General features: G+C 30.8%; 3 protein-coding genes across 6 annotated transcripts in view; 1 reads left to right on the plus strand and 2 right to left on the minus strand.

The window, feature by feature from the left end:
- LOC111427492 (regulator of G-protein signaling 11) overlaps nucleotides 1–5,584 on the minus strand; it is a 31,628-nt gene extending 26,044 nt beyond the window's left edge. For all 4 annotated transcript variants that reach the window (XM_071194098.1, XM_023062660.2, XM_071194097.1 and 1 more), the window contains exon 1: nucleotides 5,447–5,584. The gene's annotated coding sequence lies outside the window, so the exon portion shown is untranslated. The remainder of the gene's footprint in view (nucleotides 1–5,446) is intronic.
- LOC111427495 (facilitated trehalose transporter Tret1-like) overlaps nucleotides 699–12,086 on the plus strand; it is a 37,408-nt gene continuing 26,020 nt past the window's right edge. The window contains exon 1 of the mRNA XM_023062667.2: nucleotides 699–851. The gene's annotated coding sequence lies outside the window, so the exon portion shown is untranslated. The remainder of the gene's footprint in view (nucleotides 852–12,086) is intronic.
- Nucleotides 7,494–11,857, minus strand: LOC111427493 (uncharacterized). Its single transcript, XM_023062662.2, has 12 exons — nucleotides 11,715–11,857; nucleotides 11,590–11,642; nucleotides 11,203–11,536; nucleotides 10,748–11,153; nucleotides 10,478–10,689; nucleotides 9,597–9,826; nucleotides 9,354–9,534; nucleotides 9,137–9,301; nucleotides 8,819–9,084; nucleotides 8,520–8,766; nucleotides 8,264–8,455; nucleotides 7,494–8,210 (listed from the first exon to the last, which is right to left on the minus strand). Exons 1-12 carry the CDS (start codon nucleotides 11,745–11,747, stop codon nucleotides 8,013–8,015), a joined length of 2,517 nt encoding a protein of 838 aa, XP_022918430.2. The 5' UTR covers nucleotides 11,748–11,857; the 3' UTR covers nucleotides 7,494–8,012.

Here is a 12,086-nt window from a genome sequence, read left to right on the forward strand (position 1 = left end):
ATGAAATGTAATACTTTTGTTGAAATTGTTGAATTTTAAAATTGATGGCGTGCCCTAAAAAGGTTACGGACGGAAGAAATCAAGCGAAAACGGAAGTTTCCGGATGAATGGACGTCGCAAGTACCTAGCTCCGGATATGGACAGTTCGATCATCATGTCAATTTCTTTGAGATGGGTACATTAACCGATTGATTTACTTTAAAAAACATATTTGCAGGTATTTTCTGGATACTCCGACCTTAACAAAGGATTAACAAACAATTTTTGACATTATCTGTCAAATTTTGGAGGTTAACCGCGAAGGTGCGATGTGCGGAATATAAACAATGAGGTGTCGTCTAATAAGCTATTATTACCGATATTGAGACATAAAACTTTAAAGTGCTTACATATTTACCAATTAATAACTAATTCAAGTTAAATCATTGAGTGAACACGTTTCAAGTTTGAACTACAAATGGTTATGGGCGCAGCCACTGTTAGAAAAATTAAACATTCAAAAAAGTTAAATTTCTGTAATTATTTTGTTATACAATTGAGATTACGTTAAAAATCGTGTTACATTAAAAAAATTGAGAAATACTTATTTTTAATATTAAATGTAATACATTTCTTTAAAAATTCATTTTATAACAAAATTCTTCTGTTATTTTTTAAATTTTAATATTGGTACTACCGATTTAAATTTGTTGCCATGGTAACACATTTTACTCGTACTACATAACCTCAATTGTCATTTATGTTATCTCATTGTTAGTGTTTTAATTAAAACTTTAGTTTTAGAAGTCGCAAAAAGGAAACTAAGAGAAACGTACACACATTTTGGACGTAAAATCGCAGAAACACTCTCGGTAAGTTCTCCTTACATTAATATTTACCCACGGTTTATAAATAACCCGATGGTATTTTAGTTTCGAGAAAACACACTCTTCAGATTCGTTGTAAATAAACTGGTCGGTGCAAGCGCTTTTTTTACACTTCTCATGAAAATAATTAACCCGAATCTGTCATTCGGAAATTTCCTACAAGCTACTGTTTGTTCTATTAAATCCTTCTTCTTGTTATCTTAAATTGTCAGCTGCATTGAAACTTCCTACACATCATAGTTGTTGCTGACGCATCGCTACCTCAATTTCACGTTTTAATAGGAAAGTGAACGTAGGAAGTGCAACAGCGGGTTTTCACAAACGTCAAAGGCCCCCCAAGAGTATTTATCGTACAGTAAATTTATCCAGGTGACGTCAGCGATAAATAATTCGTTCTCCTTTCGTACACGTCACGTTCAAACAAAATAAAATAAATTATTATTATTATTACTTTCGCAGATTGATATGTGAAGGTGAAAACGTCGCCTATCCTGAAATGATTTATTATTTCATGCGTAAATGATGATGATGATTATCGATTTAATCATTATTGTATAATAATTAGTAATTAATTGTGATTAATTAGAAACGAGATGATCTTTGACACATTGATGACGATTTATGATGAACATGTGAAGAGATTTTTATTGATAAAAAAGGTATTTTTAAAAACACGATTACTAACAAAACTTTAAAAAGAACTTTTCACTAACCTGACTTTGTAATTGAATTTAATTCAAAAACCATTAATTAAAGTAAAAAAAAATCAATCTAGTACTATAAATAAAATATTTATGTTAAACTGAAAGATGTGATCAATAGTTTTCAACGGTTGTCAATAATTCAAAAGCTTTGCTTTCAGTGGTTTATTTTATATAGTAATCGTTGTGTGTAATGCTTCGAATGTGGGATGGTAACAAGAAAATCGACGATTTTAACGATCGCGAGATGGTTTTCAGCAGAACAGTTTTATGAACGATAAAAATAACTTGATGGCCTCCGGATATGAAACTTGGGACGAGATGGGTAAACATAAAACATTTAAGTTGCTCTCGTCAATCGTGATGCTGTTACCCCAAAAAAGAATAATTCCTTTTTCTCTTTTTAGAAGTATATTGCAAGAATAAAATTAGATTTTATTTGATACAATAGATGAAACCAGTTAACAATTTTAATACATCTAATTATGTGATGTTATTGATATAACAGATTAATACGGGAAAAGGAGTGTCCGTTATGTCAAAAATTTTAATGCACACAAATTCGGACAGCTCTACACCGTTACGTTAAGTCTACCTGGCTTTATATTTATACCAAAGATGGTAGAATAGAGGACTTTTATATCCTGGGAACAAGTGCATAGCTCGAAGGCCCGTTCATGACGTCAGCGCTGAATAACAATGAAAAATATACAACATTTTAACGCTGAATAACAACTAACAGTAGAACTACCGTCCTTGATTTATACATCGTATAGATAACTCGGAGAATACCCCGAGTTTATCTATGAAAATGGGATAGAGCAACTTGAGGAATAACCCAAGTTGGATTCTATCTATGAGTGTTAACATTTATGTTTAAATTTGCTGATGTAGATAATATTGATAGTATGATTTACAATTATTAACATTTTATTAGTTTTTGAGGTTGAACTGAATGAAATTTTGACGATGTAAAATGATTTACAAGTCAATCCGTTAATCATCGACTCTGTATTCTCGATGGTGTTGGAGTTTGGTTAGCAGAGGATTAAGATAATCAGAATGAAAGAGAATTTGGTAACACATGGATAAATGGAGGGGTGTTTGGATGATTGGGTTTGAATTTGGTTTTCTCTAAATACACAAACGACTCATATTTGGGATGATAATGTAGGCAAATTCTAATCCAGATTTATAGGACTGTAATATTAATCCTTCTTAGTCACTTATAGATCCCCGAGACCTATGGGTTAGTACATCGTATGAATTGCAAAAACTAGTTGAAGTATAACGCTAAATCACGTGACATCTCAGAATACTCATTTAGTCGTCTGTCACAAATTCATACCTCGAAATTCACACTACTTTCCCATGAATCAGGGGATTTACCGGTCAGTTGCATCGGGTCATAAAAAAACGAAATCGTCTGTTGGCGGCGACTCTTTTCCGATGATCAAGAAAAGGTTTGTCCGTGATGTAGACGTAAAGAAACCGATCGTGTAGAAATTGAAGCTATTCTCGGTCTTTTATATTTAGCAGGAGTATTTCGAGGCGGTCTTCAAAGCTTTGAGGATTTTTGGTCAACCGATAGCTTTGGAATACAAACGTATATATGATGTATTCGTTTTGATGGAAAAGCATCCCGATTTCAAAGAAAAACAACAAAAGATAAATTAGCTGCAATAAGAGATATATTTACTTGTTTTGTGAAAAATGAAATGATTCCAGTATTTCGAGGAAAATGATTTAGACAATGCGGTCCTGCAAAGAAAAATAAATATGGAAAAAAATTTGTGTCTAAGCGATGTTGAGATATACATACATTTATAATATAGAAATTTATTGCAATCAGCAACGTAAAGGGCCCGTTAAACAGAATAATTTTGTCCTCACCACCAGCAAACTATGTAACTCAACAAGTAACATCAAAAACTAAAATTATTAGTTATAGGTCCAGCAGATCTAGTGTGACTAAGCACGTAACAAAACTCCACGTGAATAACCGAGGGTTAAAAGTGTGTTAATATATTCCAAATAAAACTGCCAAATATGGTATAAAGTTTTATGAACTGTGTACACTAAATGGCAATGTTTTAATTATTATTATTTATTCTAGGAAAGGAACAGTTCATCAAAGATTAGAACTTGCAGAAGATACGCTATGAAATAGAACATATTTAGTTGGTACTTTTCGAATCAACAGAAAGGGGAACCCAACAGAAGTAATGAGAAGTAATAAATATGGACAAGACGAGAGAATATCGTTGTCGGAAAATGGAGAGATAAAAGAGATATATTGGTCATTTCTACCTGCTATAAATTTGAACTTACTCCCGTGGCAAATAGAAATGGTAATGAGAAAATGAAACTAAATATAGTCGCTGACTACAACCAATTCATGTCGGGTATAAACAGGGAGGACCAGATGGTTTTATATTATTCCACTGCTAAAAAAAAACTATTGGATGATATCTGAAACTTTCAGTTACCTACAATTACAAAATATAGAAACAAAAAAGACTCCAAAAATATCTTATTTTTGGAAAGTAAAGAAGAGAGTTAGTTAGGTGAATATTGAGATTCATATATGAGACAGTCGGTTCATTCACTGATGATGCATAATATGTTAATCATCATAAAAGCTCATCTTTAGGAATGATGCTTTTAAATTAACTCCTTAAAATTACGAAAATGTGGGTAATAATATCTGATAAATGTTCTTACATCGTCGAGATGTGATCTGGAGGTTGATAATTTTACCTTTGACCTTGTTTCATCTTTCTCGCTTTCAAGCTCATTTTCCACCATCATTACTTCCTGCTATTTCATTTAGACTTGAAGTATTTCTAACCATTGCAACATATCTTCCTCGATAACTTCTTCTCCAATATTGTTTTGTACAGCAGTGCAAAAATCTGATTCATAATCGCGTTACTTTTGCAGCAAAACAAAACAAAAGATATAATAAGTTACTTGCTCCTTATCATTGTCAGCATAATGAATTAACCATTTCCTTCCAAGACAAAAAAAGACATAGCATACTGATTCAAATTGTATAGCAGAAGTATGAAACAAATCACGTTGAAAGGTTGATTAAAAAAAACTGGCACGTTTATATAGGTAATTCTTTTCTTTAAAAATTTTCCTCCATTCATCATAAATCTCGAAGATTTTGACTCGGAAAGTAATGAACATGAAATTTGCAATGAAGACGATGTATAATAAATGTCTTGAGGTGTTTGTCATTTGTTTACCAAGAAACGGTGATTTGTTTTGAAATTTGTCCCAAATTTTGCGTGACACAAATTACCCATTTAGGAGTAATTAGGCTTTTCCAGACTTTGTATATCTCAGTGAGACTTTTCTTTATTCTCTTAGAGTATGCTTTAGGTTGAGATACATATATTTTAGTTTAGAACCTTGTTCAAATCCAACTATTACTAACTTTTGACGTTTGAAAACAGAAATATTTCTTGTCTAAAGAACCGAAGGTAGAAGAAATTTACCTACCTGTCACGATGATTTACAACTGTTTATAACTGTTCCTAGTTTTTAAATGAAGTTGGGAGAGTATAAAATGAATCTGCAAACGCTAACCTGTGGAATGACAGTTCAATGTGTCAATCTCTCAATATAGCCAACGTTTCCTTATCATTCTGGAATTTGTTAATTTATAATGAGTCATAAATACGATTCCATAAGAAATAAGTAGCGATATGTTGAAATTACAATAGTTTTCTCGTTACTCAGAGTGTATAAAAAAATTCGTTTAAAAGAAGTTAATTTTGATACAAATCATTGTTTTGTGTCTAAATCCTTATAAATCAAACAATTACTTTTTGATCAAATTATTCTTAACACTATCATTAGTGTACCCACCTGATAATCGTCGAACGGGCATCATCCGAGGCCACTCTATCTTACACCATGCACTGAGATCGTTTAATTTAAGGGGTGGTCGTCGCGGAGTCGCGCGTTTTTCCGTTTTTATTTTATTTTCTTTTTTTTTAGCAATCGACTAGAAACGGAAGTAATAATGCTTCGATTTAAAAATCGATCGATTTGCTGTGCCGACGACGGTGGTTAGTTACTACTACGGCTGTAAACGCGAGGGCCACATCGAACGTCCGCGGGGGGGGACGAACGATACTGGCTCGTCGGGGGGAGGGGACGCGTCGACGTCGACGACGTTCGTTCGGTGTCGCCCGGGACTGGAATGGAAAAGTGTGGTAACGGTGGAGGCTTCGTCGCCGGTGGTGGAAGCGGCGGCGTCGCGACGCGCAAGCGTCCCGGTCGCTCCTCGTCTCCTCGCCCGGCAGCTTCGGTGTCCCCCGGACCTAGGAGGAGGATTATTGATCCGATATGGTGGCGAATAACTACGGAGAATGAAAAAAAAGCTGAGGTAAAGCACAACTTCTTTCTCTTGATTGTTGTATATACAACTTAATTTTCTTCGGAATACTAAAACAAAAAAAAAATTAATAATTAAAAAAGAATTACAATTCAATTTTTACCTCGCAAAATAGACTTCGTTTCTTGAATACCTAGATTAATTTAGATTGTACAATCCTTCTTTTATGTGGAGGAGAAATTTGAGAATTCTATTTCACGACCATTTCAATAGATTTTGGGATCTTTGGGATTATTGAATCGGGGAAAATATAATAACCTCGACGTAGTACTACCCAAGTATGTAGTAGTAATCAATTTTTCATCGACCTATTGATTATTGCGTCTACAAAAATATTAAAATCATTATTTTTTAGAAAATAAAAAACGATTTCGAAAACAACATCATAAATAACTGAGATACCATCGAAATTTAAAAGCGGATGTTGTCTGTTGACCGGATGTTGAAATAATCGGATTTTGAACTAATCGAGTTTATAAAATAAAATGTTTGGTACCGTTCTAAAAGATTTTAGATTTTTTTTTCTATTTAAATCAATACATTTTTTTTATTAATTTCGAGTTGTATATATCGCAACTAAAAGAAATTGAACATCATAGAACATGAATATATAGATACCTTTTTCTGAATTATTCTTAATATTTCTTATTTTTTACATTTAATATTATAGTAAAACCTCGATATAACTGATTAATACGGGGAATAGTGTCCGTTATATGAATAATTTGAATGTACACAAATTCTGACAGCTATCTATATCATTGCGTTCAGTCTACGTGGCTTTATATTTATGCCAAGGAAGGTAGAATCTAAACCGACCCATACACTGTGATGCAAAACTGCCACATTTGCACTCAGAGCTAATGCACACCAAGGTTGGCCAGATGAATGATTTCAATTATAATTAAATAACAATAAAAGAAAAATACATAACTTTCATAATCAAACTGTTTAATTAAGAAAAGCAGTCTGAGGACGCACATCTCTTAAGACGGCTAAGTATTAGTCCCACTCTTATTGTTAGTTCAATAAAAATATACAACAATCTATCGCTGAATAACAATTAAAACTAGAACCACAGTCCTTAATTTATATATCGTAGAGACAACTCGGGGAATACCTCGGGTTTATCTTTGAACTTGGAATAGAGCAATGGGGAATAACTCAAGTTGGATTCCAACTATAAGCGCGAATAGTTATATATAAATATACTGATATATTAAATAGATAATATAAATAATATGACTTAAAAATATTTTTTCCGATATATCGAGGTTTTACTGTATCTCAAACCACGCGGTGTTACTTTACGTAATATTGATTTCTGTCAATCAGGCCGCAATATCGTTGAAATACACGCCATAATTGCAAAAGAGAAACTTTATGCGTGCATAAAGTTAATATGTAATTACAGTATACCTCAGAACCACTAAAAACAACTTATAACGTAACTAATAATGGATGTGAAGGATAAGAAAGGTTTATTTTTGTTATAATCATAAATCATTTTAAAACTATGTGGATTAAAATTGTATTTTTTATAATAATTTTCAACAACAACATCAAAGGTTTCTTTTACTGTAATTTTTTTTTCTGATTAGCACAAATACTGAAGGTGCCCAATAAACACAATTTGTGACTTGTGAAATGTAATAATTATTAGTTTAGACATGAAACGTGATAACTCGTTTATGAATAACAACGCACACTCACAAGAAAAAGGTGAATTCAAGGAGGAAAAATATTTTCTATCGTCTTTTTAATCACGATTATAATTTTATTTAAAAATTGACTAAAATTTGATGAATAACTAAAATATTTTTTAATTAATATAAAGATATTTTCTTATTATTTTTTTTTGCTATTTTCTATTTTTTTTAATTACATCTATTAAATACTTTTTCGAGTTAAATGTTTTTTAATCACAATTTAATATCTGCTTTAAAAAATAATTAAGAAATGCAAATACATTTTCAATAAATAAAGTAAAACGAGATTTGTTAATAATTTAAATTAGTTTTTGTAAAAACAATGTTACTCATCTTCATAATCTCGCGAATAAAAATAATTAATCGCCCTGCACAAATCAAAATCAGCCGCTAAAACAATATGTACCAATCGATCTCTGGGGGCGGTATCTCCAATTATACCCCTTAACTGCGCAATGCACACATCCAGTCTTTCACCTTCCAAAGATAAATCTTCCTCATCAGAACTTTCTTCAGAATGACTCTATTAAAATTAAAAATGCTGTATAAAAAAAAGATCAATTCAAAATCAGATACCTGATTTAAACGTAAACTTGATATTCCTTTCTGTAAAAAGCAAAGACCAGTTCTAACCCGCATTTGATCAGGTCTTGGTTTCGACGAATTGATAATTTGAAGTACTTCCACTTGTAGGGCGTTTGGTAGTTCGTAGTAAAGTTCGCGATCAATTGATTGATGATTTCTTGATATAAAACTTAAGCAACGTTTCTAAGAAATAAATTAGTATTAGTTTATATTTAATCGAAATGAAAATTTTTAGCTGTTTTGAAACCTTTAAAACTTTTCCTGTGAATTGATCTGCAATACTCAACAAAGACATAACATTTTCATTATCGATATTTGATTGAAGAGCATATTCGCATGCCACTTTTAAGGAATCCAATTCATAACGATCACTTAGCAGTAATAATTCAGCTAATTGCTCATTATTTAATTGGCTTGGCTTTAAAATGCCGCTGTAAAGATATTCGAGGAAGATTTTAAAAATATTTGGATTCGTATCATGAATCGTAATTTTTCTAAAAAAACGAAGAATTAATAATTATTTAATTACAATAATTATGATGTTACTTTTCGATTGTTTCCCTCATTCCCGATGTTAAAGCCTTTTTGAACCATTCACATCTAGAGGCGACAATTGCTCTGTGAGCTGGAATAATTACTTTTTCTTCTTGATTCGCTTCTAAATCGTCTAATTCGGAAACGGGGGAACAAATTACTTCAAATTCCATATCAGTTTTTGTGCCATTTAAAAATAGTTGCATAGCCATTTTACCCAAATTGCTTTTTGTTGGTGGTGGCGGTAAACAAAACGATTCAAGTAAATTTAATCCCAACTAAAATAAGACAGCAATAACAAATATTTCAATTTAAAATAAATTTTCCAACATTTAAACTTGAATTTAAATCGCTTGACGAAGTTTCTTCTTGATCTAAAAGTCCTAAAGTTCGAAAACATTGAGTAAATGCCTCACGTTGTACTTTGTTGCATAAATCTTGGATGAAATTTAACACGATTGATTTATGGGCGACTAATTGTTGAAGAACACCAGACTAAAAAATTGTTTATTAAAAAAAAATTATTTTTTGAATAATTTAAACTTACAACTTCACTAGTAAGCAATTTAAATGAATATTTAAATTCACCCCAATGAAATTTTTCTTCAAATGCAATTTTAAACTCGTCCAAACGTATCAAAAAAAACCTCAACTCGGTTATTAGATAATCCAAATTTCGAGATATAGCAGTTATTTTTTGATTTGTTGTATACGAATTAAAACCACTCCTTTAAAAAAATATAAAAATACAGAAATTGTTTAGGATGAAAGAATTTTTTATAGAATTTACTTTAAATTCATAAACATCTGAATATTTTTTTTAATTTGATAATGAATGTCGGTTAATTTCACCATTTCTCTTCGATGTAAAACGTTTTTTAAAGATCTCCCTATAACATCAGCCGCAGAAAGTTTCTTTTCATTCGTTTTAACTTCCGTAAATAAACAATTAACAATTTCAGATAATTTCGATTCAACATCCACAGTTATCACAACCAATAAATTTAATGAAGATGCTACCTAAAAGAAAAGTATATAATACTAGATAATAAAGTATAATAGACTTTATACTTAAAAAAATCTTTTTTGAGGTTAGAAATTTGAATTGTCAAATTAAAATGTCACTTTGACAGCAAAAATTATTTTAGGTTAAAATTTCATTTCTCAAATTATTTTTAATGACATGAATTTCGATATTAATAATAATATGGAATCTCTTTTTTTATTTAGAATATTAGTAATCCATTATCACTTTATATATATATATATTACAACATGATATTTGGTTTGAGGTTATATCTAGTGTTACAATGTGGTTAATTGTTTTTAAAAATGCTTATAACTGACTCAGTATTATTCTCTTTTCTTTTACATTGACGTAAGTTATTATTTAAACGTTATTATAAATGATTTTGCATTATAAAACTTATAGTTGCTTTCGAATCGATTTTATCACTGATTATAAAGTCTTTTGATGTTGTATTGTATTAATATAAAGTGATAATGGATTACCAATATTTTAAATAAAAAAAAGAGATTCCATATTATTATTAATATCAAAATTCATGTGAAATGAAATTTCTAACCTAAAATATTTTTTGCTGTCAAAGTGACATTTTAATTTGACAATTCAAATTTTTAACCTCAAAAAAAGAATTTTTTTATTTTTACCTCTGGAACTAAATAAACAGCTAATTCTCTTTTTTGTGCAACAGTCATTTTGTTGAAAGTAACTTTCAAAGCTTGCAATAACCTTTCAAGTTGTAATAAAAATATTGGTAATCTTGATTTGGCATAACTGATGATGTTGTTACTTTCATCCGTTGTTAAAACTGATTTTCTCTTTGCAAATGTATCACAGAGGACAAGAAGTTTAGCCGCAACTACACAATTAAAGGAAATTTAAATGAATTATATAACAATAAATCTGTTTGTACTTACTAACAGCGATATCTCTTATAGATTGTTTTATGACGAAACATAACTCTGCAGGATTTGTTACTAAATCGGGGGATGTATTTGGATTTTTTGCCGTAAAATAATCAATAATTTGATCCATACTGTTATGAAGATCGTTCATTAATTCATTAATTTGTTGTTTTAAAGCCATATTTGTAATATACATTTCGCACATATCAACAAGTTTACTTAAACAAGGATAATTTTTTGAAACATCTCGAACGGCTTCAATCGTACGTTTATCTTCATCACTCGGTAAACATTCCATATACAAATAATGCAAAATTGTGTTAATAACTGGCTCTTCAATCCCAGTAAATGGAGAAGGATCACTTTCCCATAATATATCAGGAGCGAGAAGTTGTAAAATGCACAAATGAACCTCAAACTACCCACAAAATAAATTATAACCTCAAAAATATTTTTTTTAAAGATACCTTCTTATTATTAGAAGCAGTGATTGTTAAATCGGAGAAGTATCCTTCATCTAAAGCTTTCATTAGTACAAAGGGTAACATCATATACTTCTCAGGGGGCTCATTTTCAATTCTGTTACATTGCATGATGCACCAACCTTCACATCGTAATATCATCATATCTATTGGAATACACGGTTCCACATTAAATTCAATAACATGACCCGCATAGGCTCCAAATCTTAATATGCTGTAATCTACTTCATAAGTATCACACCAAAACAGCGGGATGCTTTTTAATTCATCGGAAACGGTCCAAATAACATCACCGGTACGATCTAACCTAAATCGAACACTAAAATATAAATCAAAATAGAAAAGAAATATTTATTAAATCGAAATAAAAACCCTTCGAGTCCCGATTGTATTTCAGGGGCGTTAATATGTCCGTATGTAACCACCTTAAAAAAAATAAATTTTATGGCTTGGGTTGAGGTTAATTCTTTTTAGGGTTTTATTTAATGGTGACTTACCTCCCAATCGCCTACGAAGGAGTTGGTATTCATCTTCTAAATACGTTAATATTAATGTTTTCGTATTTATTGGGAGAATAATTTGAAAACTAATTTGATTGGGTACATAACCTATAAATTTTGACGTTTGTTTTCTGTCAATTTAGATGACTAAAAAGTAACGAAATAATTATAATATATCTCATGTACTTATTAATGATTGAGATGAAGATTATTAATAATTATTTAATATAAATAATAAATATATATTTGAAAATTAATTTTTTATATTTCAAAACGTTCGGCACAGATGGCACCACTAGAGTTTTGCTATTTTAACATGTACGGAGGATTCAAAAAAGTTTTGGTACAATGTTAAATGTATAATGATTA

Source organism: Onthophagus taurus, chromosome 2 (assembly GCF_036711975.1).
Source record: "Onthophagus taurus isolate NC chromosome 2, IU_Otau_3.0, whole genome shotgun sequence".
Classification (NCBI taxonomy): domain Eukaryota; kingdom Metazoa; phylum Arthropoda; class Insecta; order Coleoptera; family Scarabaeidae; genus Onthophagus; species Onthophagus taurus.

What these genes read in the sequence shown, in the direction of transcription:
- LOC111427493 (XM_023062662.2), bottom strand. Translation starts at nt 11,747, where the DNA reads ATGAATACCAACTCCTTCGTAGGCGATTGGGAG. An exon ending in CCTTCGTAGGCGATTGGGAG is followed by an intron (nt 11,643 to 11,714) that starts GTAAGTCACCAT and finishes ATTTTTTTTAAG; the next exon opens with GTGGTTACATACGGACATAT. An exon ending in CAAGTTTACGTTTAAATCAG is followed by an intron (nt 8,211 to 8,263) that starts GTATCTGATTTT and finishes TAATTTTAATAG; the next exon opens with AGTCATTCTGAAGAAAGTTC.